At 44.0% G+C, this 20,064-nt stretch overlaps 4 protein-coding genes across 4 annotated transcripts; 2 read left to right on the top strand and 2 right to left on the bottom strand.

Moving 5' to 3' along the window:
- Window positions 1–200: 200 nt before the first annotated feature.
- SARC_00513 (hypothetical protein) lies at window positions 201–460 on the bottom strand (the record flags this gene model as incomplete). Its single annotated transcript, XM_014305799.1, has 2 exons — window positions 201–209; window positions 239–460. 2 exons carry the CDS (start codon window positions 458–460, stop codon window positions 201–203), a joined length of 231 nt encoding a protein of 76 aa, XP_014161274.1.
- Window positions 461–5,165: 4,705 nt separating this feature from the next.
- On the top strand, window positions 5,166–7,375 carry SARC_00512 (hypothetical protein; the record flags this gene model as incomplete). The annotated part of the gene is made up of 1 exon (XM_014305798.1): window positions 5,166–7,375. One exon carries the CDS (start codon window positions 5,166–5,168, stop codon window positions 7,335–7,337), a length of 2,172 nt encoding a protein of 723 aa, XP_014161273.1. The 3' UTR covers window positions 7,338–7,375.
- A 961-nt stretch (window positions 7,376–8,336) lies between these two features.
- Window positions 8,337–17,794, bottom strand: SARC_00511 (hypothetical protein). The gene is made up of 17 exons (XM_014305797.1): window positions 17,254–17,794; window positions 16,728–16,937; window positions 16,389–16,593; window positions 15,789–15,870; window positions 14,958–15,158; window positions 14,562–14,706; window positions 14,181–14,347; window positions 13,669–13,786; window positions 13,298–13,436; window positions 12,448–12,664; window positions 11,204–11,470; window positions 10,635–10,877; window positions 10,329–10,393; window positions 9,954–10,053; window positions 9,383–9,490; window positions 8,833–9,045; window positions 8,337–8,502 (listed from the first exon to the last, which is right to left on the bottom strand). The coding sequence occupies exons 1-17, from the start codon at window positions 17,324–17,326 to the stop codon at window positions 8,407–8,409; spliced, it is 2,649 nt and encodes an 882-aa protein (XP_014161272.1). The 5' UTR covers window positions 17,327–17,794; the 3' UTR covers window positions 8,337–8,406.
- Window positions 17,795–18,111: 317 nt separating this feature from the next.
- On the top strand, window positions 18,112–19,506 carry SARC_00510 (hypothetical protein). Its single transcript, XM_014305796.1, has one exon. The coding sequence runs from the start codon at window positions 18,221–18,223 to the stop codon at window positions 19,466–19,468; it is 1,248 nt and encodes a 415-aa protein (XP_014161271.1). The 5' UTR covers window positions 18,112–18,220; the 3' UTR covers window positions 19,469–19,506.
- Window positions 19,507–20,064: the final 558 nt, after the last annotated feature.

Below are 20,064 nucleotides of genomic sequence, written 5' to 3'. Positions count from 1 at the left end.
TGTGTGTGTGTGTTTGTGATGTGACAAAATATGTATATAGAATAAAATTATTGATCTGAAGAAAACGACAATAGTATGTAGTAAAATTTGAGGTGCACTCCTATGTCGGGTGTACACAGTTCAGTGACCACGGTGAGGTTTGTGCTGGGAGAATGCTTGTGCTCAGAGAATATCGTTTGATCTGGGCGGCAATAGTACAATCAATCCGGCTGATATCGAAACAAAAATGCTTACTCACCTTTTTCAGTGTATTAAAGCCGAGCGCGTGCCCCTCTATTTTAGCCATGGCACCTTTTTTGGCGTATCTCCTATTACCGTCCATGATAAACGCCATGTGATGCGGAATCGGCCCATTCTTCAGTACCGATACAACAATCCGGTTTGCAATGCGTTCAACATTATCCATAACAGACTCTGGCAATACAGTTGACCGTAAGTACTGCTCTATAGAGCGCAGCATACTGTATAATGCTCAAGTAACAGAGCAGATATGTGTCTGATGGAATTAATGTTATGTAGCTACAATATATTTATCTACCCAACAAAGCAAAAAAAATGTAAATACATACAACTTTTCTCGCACACGAGCGCGAAATCTATCTAAGAAAAAACATAGAAGAATATTTCAAAAATATTTACTCATGTACGGATATATAAAGTCGAACACCTGTGTCAATCTTAGCAACCACAACATAACGGCTGGGCACCTCAGTACGTAGCGGTATTGAGGATTAAGTTGCGCTTGAAAAAATTTCTCATTGACGAGGTGAATCGCTACATCACAAAGCGATTTCTACGCAATAAAAAGCACATGTTATGCAAGTATACTTATTTGCGGACCATTTGCTGGCCGTATCCGAACGTTGTACACTTGATCTAGATCTCAACTGAACGCTGTACGGGTGAAATTGAAACACACAGCTCCAAGAAATATACATTGTCATCAATTGTGTATACCTGCTCACGGTATTGCCTTCTTGTTTAAAAATAAGATTTTATTGGAGATTACAACTTAGTAAGGCACAAATAGTCAAATATATGCAAAGTTCTCAATAATGAATGTCACCGCGGCAGCGGCTAAACATAACAAACCAGATACGTATCCGGTAGCAATTTCATGTGACGATGGCTACTAATTCTGTGATAATATCACGCGATAGCCTTGGTCTTTTGCGCCGAATTAGGTGTTTTCAAATAGTCCCGGTGAATATATCAGCGGCCAATGCGGATCAAGGTTCTGGTGTATAATAGTTAACAGACGACTGAAATTTCACATTTGTTTAGCTCGTTTTATAATATATTGAATACGAGATGATTCTTCTATCATAGTTCAAGGCGCGACGTATGCAATTGGGAATCTGCGTCGGTGACTGTTCGCAGCTATAAGGTTCTTCGCACTATGTATATTTGATACGATATAATCATTAGCCAGATCTAAAAAATTAAACACATCGCAAAACTGTTGACACCGATCATTGCTTGATCCACCGACTAAAGTGGCCGTAGAATCATCCACGCAGCCAATATTGGTGCATTTTTAATTAATAGAAGTTTTAATATCTGAAGTTAATTTCACAACTTCATAGTAGTCATGTCTTGTCCCTGATAACGCCTCAGCGGGTCGAATAAATCGGATACAAACAGTTCAGTACCTTCAATCCCGCATGTGAAGAGGAGGTTTGTAATCGTTGTTATTTTTTTTGCTGTGTAGTGCGGGTGCACAAGGGAGATAGACGCGCCGCCATTACCATTTCCACAATTTCGCTAAGACAGGCTGCCCATGAACGCGGCTACACTTGTTCGGGGGAAGCAACCAAATATATTGATCTTTGGATAGTTACACTCTGTACAGGCTCATAGCTAGGGTGGATATTGCTTTGCATGATTTCGCACTAACTACAACGCTCTGATATCTACCCAAGAATGCAATCGCTATCGGCGTCATCGGTTTCCGAACCCGGACATTTATATTTCAATTAAATGTCGAACTCCATGGTTTTATATTTAATCATGTTGTCTCCAGCGTCGAACTGCTCGGCCATTCCTTCAAGTTGAAATAGTGAAGCTGGCATGATAGCGACTACCGATGCCCCAAGGACAAGAACTAGTTGACAACTTCCTATTGACGATTATATCGTGTTTGTTTATGGAATTTGAAAACTGTTTGATATAACATAATATATGGTTGCAACGAATATGTATATATATATATATCCATTCGCGAGTCTGTGCCAATGTCGAGGCATGCGCATATACCCAGATCAAATTGTATTTGCATATGCCCTTTGCGTGCTTTTGTTTGCGTTTACATATATGCACAGAGCAATTTCCAAGATCACGCTCGATTTATAGGACGCTATAACTTTTTTAATCACACGAGCAAGTGTGAATCATTATGATGCATTCAATGCATACCCCTGCACTTTTATATTTTATAGGAAATTTCTGAACATAATATACGCTTATATATACAACTTTATGTGTGCACGAAGGCTATGGTGCATTCCATGCATACCCCTGCACTTTATTTCTGAACATACATACGTTTATATTAGATCTTTGTGTGCACGAATGTATTTATTACGATATATTTCAGAACTCGTGTTTACGTATGCGTGTATCGTTTGTTCTTTTCACGTTAATTTCCTTCAAACTATGGAATATCACAAAGAAATTCGTGTACAATATCCCGATATGTATACTCATGTACTTGAATCCAGATATGAGTGTTGTTTTGAGCATGTGCATTCAAATCCCATTCGACTGTAAATATTCTTACACACGGAACGGAGTGATATATTTCCTAATGAGATACTGGCAGTAGAAGTAGAGCGATTAATTGGTACGAGATGTACCCGTCCATACTGTGCGGAATATATAAGAGTCTTCTACAATAGAGTTGACACAGACTAACTCCAAGCTGCATCAGAAATGGTAGACGATCAGTTAGCATACTCCATTAAAGCATGCAAGTTCGACACTCAGCGTGCATAAGACGCTCATAAGAACGCTATATGTCAAGCGACCTCCATTCATCGGATTCGTGTAAACAATGTGCCACATGAATATTTACTACTTGAAAACTCTCCATACCTTCGGTATCCCTTTTCGACCAAATCAAGCTTGTTCCTTGCGGAATCACGCCAGTGTTTTCTTCTTACGACTGGTAGCAGCCTCAGCTAATTCATTAACCACTTACGAAGCCTGTATTAACATCCAAAAGTGACCGACATGTTAGAACATATAAAAAACCTACGGAATTAGATAAAGACAACAGTTGTATTGTATGCTAAACGCGTCAGAACTTCTTAGAGATAAACAGGTCATGAACACGGATTCGTCGTAGACAAATACCGCTCCGGTTTAGTTGTGTTATCCTCATTCGCGTACAATGGCAAGCACAATGTTGAACAGACAAATGACTCAAAGCGTAGATACGGCGCATGCTAGACGCATAGTTTGAGATAAACACTTACACATCTTACTTACCTTAGATTGCTTGCGTTATGCTAACATGTTCGCGTGAACATCCGGTGCTATACTTTCAAGTTTCAGTCACTCCAGTGTCACTGTCCACAGCCGAGTGAAGCCCACATGTGTGAGACAAACAGTTGTGTGTGCTATTTTTAAAAATAATTTGTTTTCAAAGGATATTCTCTCTCTCTCTTTTTTAAACTTTTTCTCGCTACTCTCTGAGAGAAGTGGCCGTGGCTGTAAAATTAATATTTATGTATTTTACCTTTTAGTTTTAGTTAAAAAAAAAATTATGTAATTTTTTTTTACAGTGTTGTATGTATGACTATGTAAATTCAGAGTATTTACGGATGACAGTATGACAAAAAAAACAAACAAAACAAACCAAATCGAAAAAAAAAAAGATTTGGCGCTTGAAGACTGATGAGTTGGCGAGTTGGCGAGTTGGCGAGTTGGCGAGTTGGCGAGTTGGCGAGTTGGCGAGTTGGCGAGTTGGCGAGTTGGCGAGTTGGCGAGTTGGCGAGTTGGCGAGTTGGCGAGTTGGCGAGTTGGCGAGTTGGCGAGTTGGCGAGTTGGCGAGTTGGCGAGTTGGCGGGTTTGAGGAATGTCTTTATACGGCACTTACGATAATAAAATTATTAACCACCTCAGGCCCAGTTTCCTATCAGTCTCATACATACTTTTTCGAGTTTAATTTGCTTTAATATAGGCGTATTATGCAATTAGCGTGATTTTAAGCACTTGTGAGATGTGTTTGTTTTCTGCCGGTTTGTTTGTTATCTGCCGGCTGAAAGCGCTCGATTTAAATGTTAGATATTGTAGCGCGGATACAAACCATTTGTTGCACTTATGTTAGGTCCTTGTCGGTCTTAAGGGCTTGACATATGTTAGCAGTTAAACACATGTATATAGGCGTCCTCTGTCTTAGCTATTGCTTCGGATTCGCCCATGGTTTTACAGTTGACACTATTCGTGTCTAACATACGTTGACCTCTCCTCTGAGGCCGACAAAGAACTAATACAACAAGTGCAAAAAATGGGCTAAAATCACGCGAATTACATTTTAAAAGCAAAGTAAACTCAATAAAGTATAAGTATGAGACTGGCAGGAAACTGGGCCTGAGGTGATTAATAATTTTATTGTCACCAGTGCCGTATAAAGACATTCCCTGCGGCCTGCTCTGGCTCAGGCTGCTGCTGTCCTGCTGAAACAAAAAGTCTGATGCGTGTCAAGGGACATCAACTGTCAAGTGTCAAGGGTATTAAAATTGACAGCATCTATGTGTAAATACATATTTTCATGCATCATGTATGAATAATAATACAAGTCCCAACACCCTCTGACGGCTAGTTGGGATAGTTTTACTGTTTTTGCACAAATGCTTTTATGTGTATTGATATCAAGAGCCTGTAAGTAGTGTGCGGCCGTAGATTACAAGTCGTGACAGTCGAGCAATCTCATCTCATCTCGTCATCGCCATGATGAGAATAGTATCACGGTGTGTGACTTAGAAACTACTAAATAACGCATATTCCTCGATAGTGCATCGCGCGCCAAGAAGATTTCTACTTCCAGGCTATATGTATGGTGTATGCTCTGGTTTCTATGCCCCGACCAAGAGACCTAAGACAGCCCCGACAGTCAGATATGCCCACTACCTATCACACTGCGATTAATAGATCAGAGCGCTATGCATAGATCACTATCGTCGAGCAGTCTGAGTGCTGTAGGCATGAAGACAACACAGCACGAAGCAATAGTCTGGCAGGAAAGCTCTGGCATATCATCAAACACGAATCCACGACAACGGGGACAGTTTGGTGGATGTGTAGCAGTAGCACAGCCGCATATAAAGAATGATAGACTGTGCCGAGAAGACCAAGTTATAAAAGATATGCGAGACACCTTGTCGGTTCATTTTCTAGGAGGGTGTGATAGCAGGGCTTCAGAGGATAAAACTACAAAGTATACTACACTATATTCTAATGAAGAGCACGCAGTCAAAGGCGTATTTAAAGGCGAAATGGTAAATCTGACACACACACACTCCTATATAGACACTGAGAGAGAGGTGCCAGACTTTGTATGTCTGGGTATGAAGCAACTAGCAAAGGACTCTAAAGTGGACACGATGCTCTCCGATGCAAACCTGTCCGAGTTGTTTGCCCTTGCACACCCACATCACGTGTCTGAACTGAAGCACAATGTGGCCATTCTTCGGCACGTGAAAGGGCTCTTGGTTGCCAATGGAACGAAGAGCAAGAACAAGCGCACACCATCGCCCACGCACAATGACATCCTCTCCAACCGCACTATTGATGGTCTGAATCTCCACAACATCACCGCCCACATAAATATCATGACTTCAAAAGTACACGATAGTTCAACAACACCGAATAACATGCGATTAGTTATTATGGATGTCGGCTGCGGCAGTGGCATGTTGTGTGGAATGTTGTCGCACATGTACCCCAAGGCCCAGATTGTAGGCATTGATAGGGACACGGAGAAGATCGCCGCAAGTGCTGCTGCGAGTGGTGGTGAAAGCTATCCCGGCTTTATCCAGAAGGATCTAATGGAACTCTTGTGCGATGAAGACATAGACGAGTGGCTCTGTGAAACACTTGAGCGACAGGGCGTTCACGTGTGCTGTTGTATAGGACGTTGTGCTGAAGGGTGTACACGACAGTGTGCAAGTATGGGCGACGGTGCAGTGAGGAGGACATGTGCACGCGAGACTGCTTGCGTATGTACGCAGGTGTCAGAATACAGGGAAACACAAGACACCCAAATATGCACGCCATACTATAGTTTGCAAATTGGTACGCGTTCCAAGATTATGAGTGGCTTCGAGGAGAACGGGAGTTGTGACGGTTCAACAGAAGTCCCGCGCAGAGCCGGCGATGAAGTACGCACGAGCACACACAGGTGTAAGACTAGCTATTGTATATGTGGGAATCAGGGCACATATTGCTCCACGGGAGGAGCAAGTGCACAGGGGTGTATTGAAGATGTTCAGGTGCTCATGCTCGGGTCAAATTTGTGTGGGGAGTTGGCATCGCAGACCATCAGAGTTTACCACAGACTGCGCGTTATTTTACGCAAAGGGCAATGGCACGGCTGTGCTTGCGAGAGCAGTAAACGTAGTCAACGATGTAAACAATGTAATAAGGATACTATGCGCTCCAATCTTACTGCAGGCTTCTTCATGCAACCGTGCTGCGCATCCAAGCAGAGCATTCCAAATTCGGTTGCGGCTTCTGATCAGCTACACCCCGACAATCGGCACCATGCACGAGTGTCGCCGAGAAAACCTAGTCTGGACTCTGCGAACGCATCAGCAAGCACCCCCTCACACAGACACACGACGGCACATACAGCAACAACTCATTTGCACTCCGTGGCAGCTACAGGCGTCAGGCCAACTCAAACTAAGCTTGATGTAGGCGTCACTCCTACTAAGACTGATGACATGCGTACAGCAAGTCCTAGATCGAGCACTTCGGACTATAGTAGGTTCGCTACAAGAACAAAGCCTCCGGTGAGCCTGGCAGAACGCCATGCCTCACATCATGCGTACTGCACACAGCTGTTTCAGGCATTGCAGAACGGAGCATATAGAGAAGCCCAAACTGGTGCGACACACGAGGGTACAATCCAAGAAGATAGCGCCATAATGGCCACGTGTGCATCTAATAGTCACCACAGTGGAGGTGTAGGTCACAACCACCCGTCAAAAGAGACTGCCTCGGAAGCGATCGATAATGTGCACAGCAACGACGTGGAGCAGACGGCCCAGTTATCGGTGGATCTGTCACTAGGGGCACAGCCTTATGTATACTATTTGGTCGCCACGGGGTAAATCTGTTTAAGTATAGAGCAGTATGACAAACGTCGTAGCTCCCTTGACACCTTTGAGGTGTGAGAGTGGGATTGAGTTACTACCTTCTATTTCGAAGGTCATCTGAGCAGATACATGTCGTATCTATTGATGTGGCGAGCTTGTAATAAGATATGTCACAACCTACAACATGCCTAGTCAATGCGGGCTCTGCAGTGAGACGTATGTAATAGATCTTAAAATATGTCGTATAGGCTGATTTTTGTGAGTAATATGTCACGCGTCCCTACTCGATCTGGGTGTCCTAGACTAACATTCTTATACATGTGCCGCCATTACTATGCCTGGTTGTAAGCTAAATGGGATATTCGATGCGCTACAGATTCGGCAAACATGTATCTGCATGCAAATAGAACTTAGAACCAAAAGTGACAATTATATGATACCGAATATAAATCCTGAGACGCTGCTTGAGAGTCACACGGAGAATTCCAATCTCTACCTTAATCTTAAAACCCCGAGGTGTGGGTAGAGGACTCGCCAATTTTCAATATACAAAGCATAGTATCCGTTAAGCGTAAAGTAGTATTGCGACTGCTCTCATGACTCCGTGAGTAGTACCGTTTGTTGAGCCAGATTGACTTCGAGCGGTGCCCAAAAGCATTCAATCAAAATAGACCCTAAAATCCATATTTTAAAAGTAAATACGTATAAGGCTATGCCATAGCCGTCTAAAAAAACGCATGGGCTATGTTCATCAGTCGTCACTCATATAGGTCTATAGTCCTATGGTCCACTAAAGATTCAGACAAACACTGTATTGGATCTATATATTTGAAATATCAATTCATAATTATAATTACAATACATTGTAAAGTACACAGGTCAACGCAGGGGTTTCTGGCATTGATCGTTCTGAGAACCTTGCCTCCTCAAGAGCAGTGTGACTTCCAGTATACCATTTCCTTGAAGGATGCGAAACATGGTGCTGAAAGTCGCAACATAACTATGTGTCAACTTGTTAAATCCAATTTATTGGTGCGATTTTACTGAGTCGGTTTTGTACTCATCATACTCCCTGCCACCTGCGCTAAACCTTAGTGGTACCAGAGGCGGACGGTTCGTTCTCATCGGAATCATCAGAATTAACAGGATGATCAAGCGACAACATCGAAACCACGCCTTCCTGCAAGTGATGCAAATTGGACAGTACATCAGTGATCGAATGTTGCCGATTCTAAAGAGCCATCTAAAACGATGGCCACGCCATCCAGAAAGCCGTTAACTTATCACAGAGTAATCGGTGGCAATTGACACGTGGGCGCATACTGACTAACAAGAGCTGATGGCACACAGTACATAATCAGTAGAGACATTGGCACTGCTCGGGGTAATGCTTTGCTCTCAAATTTGATCCACGCAGCAAAAAAAAAAAGGTATGCTGCAACTATGGATAGCTAGAGCTGAAGATAGAGCATCACTGAGGAATTAATTCTGTGTGCGCACATATTCAGACCTCAGACAGCTGTCCCATCCTTGGAGTAGCCGCCTTGTGCGAAGCTGTACGGGTCTTGAATAGGTCGTGTGACGTGCTCATGCCTTCCGCCCGGAACATTCTATCACTCCTTGTACTGTATTGAGAACCGTGACTAGCCCTCGCCTCCATCTCGTATGCGTCGATATCCGAGTACTCGTCTCTGGATATGGCTCGAGCGAAATCCATATTTTCCTATATATAACAGTTGACGAAGTCGAATATGAAACTAGCAAACGTAAAACACTAGACTCTGTGAGTGCAATAATATGTGGATGCATCGCTGACAAACGGTGGCAACAAGATGTAACGTTTTGCACAAGAACTGGTTCGCATAGTTCTGGAGTGGTCAGACGTCATTTCGGCATCGTATGCATTCGTAAAATTGCAAAACTCAAATCGCATATGAATATTCAGAGTGATCCTACGTGGTCGCATTCTACCAACAGCCTATTCACTGCAATATGGGGCGAAGTATCGGGTTGATCCAAAATGATAGATACAACGAACTCTGCCTACACGCCTGCCTTACCACGGACAACTCGCTCTCTAGCAGCTCGTCGGCCGTGTCTTGGTACTTTTCTTTCTTCTTAGCACGCTTTAAGTCAGTACGCACGTCTCGTCTCGTTCGCTCGATGGCCTTGTGGAAGAGAACAAACAGATGATGCAGATAGCTAAGTTTGAGCGTGAATATGAGACATCGAGAGTGGCTGTACGACGGCTGACAAGTATGCGCGAGTAAGCTGTTTTCATATGATTGTGGCAAGGGTCAGAGCGCTAAAGTATTTGTTTAAGTGGCAATCGATCATTGGCAGCCACCGTCTGGAGCTGTCCAGGGGTAGCGTCGTATGCATGTGTTGGCTAAACAGCTATTCCGCACTCACAAGTGCAAAATGCAGCTTTGCGTATGCAATCTGTTATTCCGCTAACTTCTTGAGCGGCTGTGATGTGACCAACTCACCCGTTGTATAGTCTGCACACATGTGTGCATATGAAATCACCGCTCTCGAAACAATATGACCCCTCCTTTGCCCATGGCTTCTTGCAACCAAGGCAGAGAACAGAAATTCCACACCAGGTATCTTGTATTCGTACAAACACACCTTCCGTCGCAGCCGCCTATTACCAGGACAAAACCTGTTTACTATGAAGTAGAACAGTACTAGCAGCAGCAGAGCTATAAGTCCAGATACAAAGTAGTACCTGCCGTAGAAAACAGGTGCAAAAAAAAAAGGCTACTGACACGTACTTGATTTGCTCATCCGGAGTAGAATTCGATGGAGGGGAAGGAATGCAACGACACCTCAGGAAAGAAAAGTCGATTCGAGTTTGCGTGTGCCGCAATCTAGACAACTTATATACAATCTCAGAAGGACCTCCAACGCTGATAGGCACACGCTAGGATCGGAAACCACACCACAACCCCACTCAAGACTAAAATTTGAACTGACTTGGTTATAAAATACTCTGCAGCTTACCAGGTATACTCGATGAACACCAAGGGGTTGGGAAAGACCACAGAAGCTGTAGCAGGGTTACTGGCCTGGAGAAAATGTATGTAAGGATAGTAAGAGATGGAATGTGTGTGTCGTGTAGAATATGTTTTCTATTCATATCCCTACGGCAATACTAATTCTTTACAACATACCTGTCGGACCAACCTACACAAGGTGCCCCTTACAGCCCCAGAGATTAGACACAATATGCACCAACTGGAACAGAGACGCACCTACACTTTCCACAAATTCATGCGTGCAATAATTACAAATCCGTGAATAATATACCACTTTGCAATCCCCGTGGCCATCGCAGAAACCGGTGTAGTCATTACACGGATACCCACCGCCGAAGTTTGGCACGCGTGTAAGCTGAGCGTCTTTTCCTGCGTTCACCAGGCACCCAGGGTCAATCAGTGCATTGAGCGCACAGTAACTCTCCGCTGTGATGCATGGGCCTGTGGTATTCTGATTTGTCCCGGTATTGGTGCTGTTGGCATTCACTATGTTCCCGCTGAATGTACAGCAGAGCTGGATATAGAATGGCCAGATAGAGTTCAGGGACTAGTGCAATAGATCTGTTGGGCTCGCAGTTGCGATGGTTGAATCATATACATCAAGCAGTACTAGTAGATAGTAATGATTGCTCGTCACAAGCTGTGAATGTTTCTTCTTGTTGAAGTGTAGAAGGCAATAGCTCTGTATCCGACCACCCTAACTACGATCACTGCAAATCCCTGTACTGATCTATGTAGAAAGTTGTAGGCAATCTCACAGCAGACATCGACACATACACTCTAACCCAACCCTACTCAGACACCCCGCCCTCTCCCCCCCCGGCCAGGGACAGAACTCACCTTACACCCGCCCACATCTTCTGGACAGTTGCACTGCGACGCATCGAGCAACAGACTGCACACTGTATCATCAGTCTCCTCCGGAATGATGGAAGCTTGGCTCTCGAGGGTGTTGGCACACACCCCAGTTTTGCACATCCACGCATCGGTCTGCATCTCCCCTGACCCGCAGGTGGTGGTATCTGGTAGCGTTTCTTGGTACGGACACTCGGTGTCTTCGCCCGTGCATACTGCCCGTTTCAAACACCCGGTCGCAGCCGTACACACCTGCGCAGATTCACACCATAAATGGGGTGTATAATTGTATGAATACCAAACTGAATGAATGCAATTATATGTATCCATTGCGACCGTCGAATGTCCACTTGACATTGTTACAAATGTCCGAAGTTTTCTGCTTGCAAAGAGAGCTGGAGCGGGGTTCGAGATTGTTATTCTAGTCAAAACCGAATGATTCATATGTAGACCGTGCACACACATCGTTATCGTGAAATCAAATATATATGGTACAATATTTGCACATCGACATAAACAGTTATAGCGCAACTCTCGTGCCGATAAGAAGACGTGAGAAACGCCAGGGAGTTACGACACAGTAGGAAAATAAAAAAGATGGTCAGTGTTACGTCTCTATGGACTCTCTTCGCAAGTATATATGACGTAGAAGCCTGCACATAAATCTGTGCCTGTGTATGGTCCGCTGCCTTCACGTTACACGCGTCGATTCGTGCGTGACACGGGGGTCTCATGTATCGCTACATCCACTGCTGACTCTTTGCACAAAAACAGATAGAAGAGCACTCTACACAATACGTACAATTCATCCAATCGAGGAACACCGTTCACCACTGTGCTGCTCAGAATGAGATACCAAAAACAGAGGATTGTAACCAAGGAGACGTAAATACACACAAGACACACAGCTAGTGTGAAGAGCTCCTGCAATCTACTATTGTATCTTGTTTGAATAACACTTCCGTGTGCTCTTGCACATACCAGCCCCTGAAGCTAACGTCTTCTCACGATACAAGCTTACTCTGCAGTTTATACTAACTGTATGTACAGCACCCAGTGCGTGCGTGATACCGGCGTACGGATCACGAACGTTGACTGTGCCATTTCAGACTAATCCATGACGTCCCAATTTGTACTAAATACCTGCAACAAGACTGGCAGTGCAGACGCTACTCAATACGCCAGCAACGCAAACGAATACTAAAAAATGAAGACCAAGTACTACTTACAGTGCCTGCCGGTTGGTATTGGCATGTAGCCGAGTCACAGCATGGAGCAATAGCGCACACAGCCCCGTCCTTTAGCTTACAGTCGCTGGTGCAGCAATTGCCTTCGCCAAACGCATCGCATTGTTCGTCGCCCTCCAATAGACCATTGCCGCAGTACTGTCCCGGATACGGCATAAAACATTGCTTTTCTACTTTAGCGGTCAGTACAGACCGTATGCTGGGGATGTTTATTTGGAACAATAATCACGAGTAAGAAGATATGGAATGTCAAGAGCATCTGGGAAAAAGCATTGGCTGTACTGTACTCCCTCAAGAGCCTAATCCCGCAATAAATTGGCAGCAAGCCGGGGAGACTCACAACTTTATAATTGAGAACTTTCAGACGTTAAAGTGTCCTCATATCGTTAACACTATTAAATAGGCATTCGAAGTGAGGCTAAGATAAGTTTATACTATGTGTACCAGTGACACGCATAAAGAACCGACCTGCAAATAAGTGCAACTAGAGTTCAGTGCGAACCGAGGAACTGTATCAACATGCATCTGTGTGACCATTCTCCGGATATTGTGAGTAATCTGACACGTGCGGGGTGCGTCTAAGTGAACTGTCCCTTTACAAACGAAGTGCAAAGCAGCAGCTATCGCGAACACAGATGCTATGACGGACAATAATCTGTACATGCTTCAAGTGTATGCATACATACTTGATATAACTTATAGCCAGAGATCCCAGGTTAAACTACAACAAGCCCTGAATGAGCATCTTCTACATCAATCCAGAGATAACCCGACAAACACGCTGTAATTGTATTTATGTAACTCCTCTGAGCTGCGCACGCAGCAAACTAACCTGGCCACGGAGCACACAGAGAACTGATCGTTGTTTGCCTGGACTTTAGTGGATGTCGATGCATACATGAGATACGGACCACCAGGTACTCCATAACACGGCCAATCCAATGAATCGTGCAATGCGCCAAATCCGTGACCTGGAAGTAGATGCATATAAGAAGCCGTCAGTTAAAAAATCTGTACATCCGTGGATATTGTTCAACAGGAATCTCATTCGTGCAAGTAGCGTCTTCATCTCGGTCAGTTCGAGTACAACATACAACTAACCACCCGTGCAAACAGTTCATGTCTATTATATCATGCAAACCAATTGGGATATCCCCAGCTTACAATGTAAACCCACCACCCAGCCATATAGAAAAGCCATACCTATCTCGTGAGCCGTAGCAATGACTTCCACGGCATCAGGAATTGTCTGGCCGAACATGATATCGCTGTGCATTCCAGTATTCAGATTGAGATACCCCTCGGAGGTGGAGACACGGCCCTGGTATTGGGTGAATGAGATAGACAAACTCACGGATGAAAGATGGCTGGGGTATTCTACGTGCGGATACGGATACATACGGTACTGACGGACAGTGGGAAAGTCCAAGTAAATGATGTCGACGTACGAACAACTTCGATCTGCCAAGTGCACAATACATCGAAATCCCAGGCTCATTTCAATTTTGGTAGTCAGTCGTTGCATACAGTAGTACCAAGTGCCCCTTAAACGTGTTTGCGGATTCCGATTTTCTATTCATGGAAGCTATGGGTGCGCAACTATCAGAAGTGCAATAGATAGCCGCACCAACCTGGTCAACAAGCCCGCCACATATCCACGGTTATCTACTGCCCCACATACATGAACGAATCCTCAGCAATAGAACTGCACTCACCGCGCATATACCCCCAGGCTTGTCTACGTCCGTACTAGCCACATACGCTAGGCCCAGCGTGCCGTAGTGTTCTCTATGTGTAAAGAGATGCGCCAGGCAGTATCCGTTCCAGGTGCCCTTGGCAAATTCCAGAAGGACGCCTTCCGGATCTAGGGTTTCGTTCGCCACTGGATATCAAGCCAAGCACAGAAGGTTTGTACAACTTGTGGTGCATATTGTGGTATTTAACATACTAATCTCACTGGGTCATGATTCATAGTAAGCCATTAAATAACGTGTGCTCCCCCATCGACTGTGGGTGCTGCGAGTAAATACATTCCATTCCCAACACGTAATATACAATCTCGAACATAACTTTCACACACAGCAGATGCCACTTACAGCCTTTGATGTTCTCGGGATAGTCAGTGGGCGAGAGGTATGTATCAATGGGATCAAAGGGAGCCAGAGCTACACGGATGTGCCACGGATTTGCTCCCGCATAGAAAGTCCCGCTGGAGAAGATCTGATCCACTTCGCCGATAACCTGATTGTCAGTTGATATACAGAGCGAGTGTTTGCAAGTTTGATATTCGCAGTAAAAAGGATGCGATCCAAAGTAATGACGACGTATCGCTCGGAAAGATTGCGTTACAGCGAGTTCCAGAAGTGGTAAGCGACGGTTAAGGAGTTTGTTGAGAATCAATTTTCCCTGGTGACAAACTTCATAACTCTTTTTGGAGAATAAGCTGATTGCATAATCTGTCATACAAACAATACGACCAAGTTCATACATACCCATTCCATGTGTTTGGCTGCTGACCCAGCAGTCATGTGGCTCTGTGTGTAGGTATGATCGCTTACCGCCTTGACCAAACACGTGTTGTCGGAGTCGGTTAAAGTGACGGTTACATTGAAAACGCGACCGTCTGTTTCCCTCGATGGTGACTCCTCTAATTCATCTCTCCGATATCGAGGCCGGTGCTCAAGTGAGTTTCTCTACAAAAAAGAAAACCGCATAAATACAACACAAAATTGTCCGCCTTTTAATATCGTGGATTGGATCGCTATCTGTGCAACAAGTGTATTCCAACTATACGATCCGATAGTGGAGAAGCTAGCCCTTGTCTCCACCTCAAACGAAAAATAGTACGACCAGATGTTGACCATATGGGACGCATGCATATGCTGGCACCATCTAGCGACACATATGCCAAATTATGACCCAACTGGATTATGCATGAAGCAACATGTCCGAATAAAATAGAGTCTCCGTCAAGTCTGCACACATAGAAACTCTTGTCCGTTATTTACGATAGAACTTTAAAACTAGACAGTTTTTCGCCTGTACTTGAGGCAAGTGATTGGCGTCTTTGCAATAGGACCTCTACGGTTTGCGAGTTGCATGTTCGTAATTCATTCGCGAATTTCAGTGTATTAAGCGCTATTAATTGATGCCCCGCTTTTGTACATTGATTGTAATTCGCTGCAACATCCGGTTACCTATGACACCAAATGTATACATCAGTCACTCATACATTATTGAGATAAGAATACTTGTGCATACATCTGTAGCCATTCGGCTGCACCTATAACATATTAAAGTTGATATATAGTACCGCACTTCACCTTTTTAGCGGCGAGCGATTTAAACATAGCAGCTCCCGCATAGGTGTTCCCATCAGTGTGCTTGTACGAGACATCCGAAGCACTACACAGGAATGGGAGGCAAAAAAACTTTGTTACAATACTGTGCTGTCATATCCGCCAAGTTATTATGCCAGTTGAAATTTATAAACAGGTTCGACTCGGGCACCGAGAAAGACACATTACCTCACGACTGCTTAAAGAAACAATCTAACTTCTGGCTATACACCAATACAGGTCCGTTAACTTAGCAGTTTGGAAAGAGACGATGATGTGGTGTACATATCTCAAGATTTGGTAATCGTAAGTGTGATGATAAGTACCTAAAATCCTATTGCAATTGAGCACCAACACATTTTGCATTATGCGTGATGGATATTCAGGTTACGTACATTTCAGCAACATTCCTATCTGACTTTAAGACACCCTACCATTAACAATACATCCAACCTAGAATGGTGCGACACACAAAGTACATAAAAACATAGCCTTCTAAATTGAACACAATCCAGCAGAGCTCATGACATTTTTCTTCTGATATACTCCTTCGAGCAGCCGTAAACACAACACTGCACAACTCACCGATACACGACGCGATCCCCTGCTCGCCTATGCGCATGCTGTGCATATCTCCGCGCCGGTTCGAAGAAGAACACTTCATCTTCTGTACTGACACTGCCCCGGAAGTGATCATCCTGCATATACCCACGCACAATACCTACTGTTTGTTCGGCCACATTGCTTGAGAGCACCCGCCCTTGGTATAGTCCATCTCCAACGAGGGCGTCTAGTATATTTAAAGATATCAACGAATTAGCTGCTTCTTTTATAATCTTTATTATATTAAAGGTTGTTCTGTGATCACTTGCATCGCAGAGGGCTTAGAAAATCGATCACTTCTAACATACACACGCTACGTACCAGATCCGCGGGTGCGATCGGAAGCGGGTGTCGCACGTACTAGTTCCATATGAAAGAGCCGGCCAAACACAGTGGTTTTGTATTCAATGACGTGGTTATCAATAGCCGAAAGTGTGCCGTCACCCGAAAATTCAGTTGCCCTACGTACAGTACTATGCACTTGTTCGGCAGTCACTAACTCGTAGTGCTTTACATTTTCAGTAAGAGAGTCTGTAAAATCAATAGCGGGAACAGCATACGTATGAGAGAACATGAAACACATATATACGATGAGTATAAGATTCTACTGGCGAAAGACAATCAAACGTAGCGATACTTGAGTTACAGATGCTCCTGGTTCTCTGAGAGATAGATTTCTCCATCAGTCATTCCGTCCTATTGTGATTCTCCTGACTGTCGCGACTACCCACATTTATAATCGTGCAAGAAATGTGCCAACGTATGGGTATACTTGACATCTAGAAAAATAAATACACAGCCAACCAGTTTAATTTTACAGAGGAGTAATGTTTATGATAGCGCGTACCTTCACGGGGTGTAAAACCACTAGCGCATATAGCTATCGCAGATGGTAACAAGGCGAGTTTTAGTGCTCGCATCCTTTATGTATTGTGTTTCTCTTCGACCCCAGAGTTGTTACTATAGTCTCGCCGGTTCCTATCCAAATTATAATCCACAAGCTATTCCGTTTCGGCGAGCTTCAATACGATCGATGATTTCAAAGTGGAAAAAAGGATGTCGACTCTACAACTATAAGAATACTTATCTCTATAACAACCCTGACGCCGAAGAGCTGTCGTACAACCTGTCATATATCCGCTGTACAATATTTACTCGAGCTAATTGTCTTCACCCTGAGAGCAAATTATGAACATGCATTGTATTTCATTATTCTACACAATTGCCTGCAAGTAGAGATGCCGTGATACTGTGCGCATTCTTAACACATGTATCTCAAGCGCATTCCATGCAAACACTAGATTAAATGTGATCTGACTGGAAAATCTCGCGTAAATTTATATCAATATCTATATAATAACATATTTCAATATATTTATGTGATTTACGTGATTTATTATGCATCATTGAAAGCCAAAAGACGCCGTGACTCCCAATTTGGTCATAAACCCAAGAAGCCTATCTGTTAAGTAGTCATCCTCGCGATTGGTACCTCCATGCTATCGTAAATCGTTTATCACTGATGAGCCTACTGTATTTGGGCGTTTTACTATACAACGCAAATAACAGACTACACAGTGATCGAATATCCCTTGGCTTCCGATAATAATAGTGCACGTGCTTGCAACCTTGAAATAGACGTAGTACATCTTGGCTGCACCCCAAAAACACCAATGTCTCTTTACGCGTTACTGTCCGCTCCATCTTCCGCATCTGTTAATGAGCGGAAATATTATACGTGATCGCCCTCGCCCGAGTTCCATGAGAATGTCTCTTCACACCCTAGCATATACAGAACAAGTCAGGCATTCTGAATGATGTTTGTTCGGGACATGGGACGAGGCAGAGGTCGTGCGATCTTTGCAAACCGCACAATACTACGGGGTGAGGTAGTCTTGGATGCAAAACCGTACGTCAGTGTACCTTCGAGCACGACCTCCACTTGCATGGAGTGCTGGCAATACGTCTCGGATAACAACTGCACACTTAAATGCAAGAAATGTCATCAGGCTGTATTCTGTTCCGATGCGTGTGCCGAAAAAGGTAGCACGCGACATGCACTTGAGTGTGCCGCTCTAAAGAAATTGTGTTGTAGCTCTGTAGTGAAGGATAAGGGCTCGCGGCAAATGATGCACTTAGCACTCCGGGCTATGCTGGGTGTTACTGCGCTGAAATTCTCTGCTGTTCATATAGATAGTCGAAGACGATTATCTGACGAGAACATGATTGCTTCGACAGGGCCAACTCCATTGATGGGGCCATCTACGTGTTCCCAAATAGAGAATAATGTGATGATAGATATCGGGACAGCTGGTGCTGTCAATGATAGGGAAAGCGTCGATAGAAAAAATGGGAAATGTTTGATAGAGGGTATTGTGAGTGGGCAAAAGGGAATGGAATCAGTGGAAGCGCTCGAGGACAACCGCATGGCATTCTCTACGCAGCAGATCAATCAGCTCACAACAGCGGCGAAAGTACTACTGAAGTGTGCACCTTCGCTCTCGGGTGAATGGAGTATTCGTCGTGTTGTTAGCCTCCTGTGCAAACAAGAATGCAATGTGCACGGTGTCTGGGGTGGCCCAGATATTGGCTGGCGAGGTGTGTGTACATGCATTGGTATGGCCCTTATTCCCGAGGCCAGCTATTTTAATCATTCATGCACTCCCACACTCGTCGCTATTCGATCTGCAGCGCGCATGAAAATGAGGTCAGATTCATTACATAACCCCGTTGAAGTATCGGATATAGATTTTTGCAAAATCAACTGCCAAGGAACGAGTTCTTCTGCCGATCTGTCATATGTAGCATTGCATACAATTCAAGCAGGTGAAGAATTGACTATATCTTATGTTTCCTGCAAACAAACTACGGAGGAAAGGCAAAAGGCCTTGGAGTCATATATGTTCAAATGTACATGCGCTGCTTGCGCAGGAAAAGCGCGCACTCACGTGATGCGAAACTTCTTAAACCGCTATGCGTGCTCGAAATCGACATGTCCGGGATTGCTCGTGCCTTTTTGCGGCAAAGATGATAGCATATGCGCGATTTGTGGGTTACGGTAGGTCCAGTTCACGGCTTCGATCATTAAAACTATAAGGTCAATTTTAAGAACACGAACAAATTTGAAATCGAACTACGCATAAATACGTTTTGTGCTGTGTGCGTATCTTGGGCGCTTATAATTCATTTCTTCTTTTATTTTTAAGCATTCAGCAACAGTATCTAACCTAATGCATCCCTTGCATGCGTATGTACGCTTGCTGCTCATCTCATCTGAATGTAATATCAGCCGTGATCACTCGTAACGTATACGGAGCTGCTTCCTGTCGTGTCTATTTATTCTTGACGTTCATAACTAGACGCGAAAAATATGAACGTACATGTATTTGTACTTTTAGAACTTTAGTATTTACGATGAGTCGTTTCGTGATCGTTCAACGACTTCACTCCAGTATTATCTCTCTATCGTTCTATACCTCCTCTCCAGAATTGTCGTTTCATTAACGTTCTTCGTTTCATTAACGTTCTTCGTTTCATTATCGTCCTATATTTGCTCTCCAAAGTTGTCGTTCCGTTATCTTTAGATGTCGCCGCTCCGAAGATGACTATGAAGATAATCTATCCATTTCAAGTTGTTAGTAGTTTACGCTAGGCTACT

Source organism: Sphaeroforma arctica (assembly GCF_001186125.1).
Source record: "Sphaeroforma arctica JP610 unplaced genomic scaffold supercont1.16, whole genome shotgun sequence".
In the NCBI taxonomy this organism is placed as follows: Eukaryota; class Ichthyosporea; order Ichthyophonida; genus Sphaeroforma; species Sphaeroforma arctica.
The sequence above is the reverse complement of the archived record's forward strand: the minus strand, read 5'-3'. Positions and strand labels throughout refer to the sequence as shown.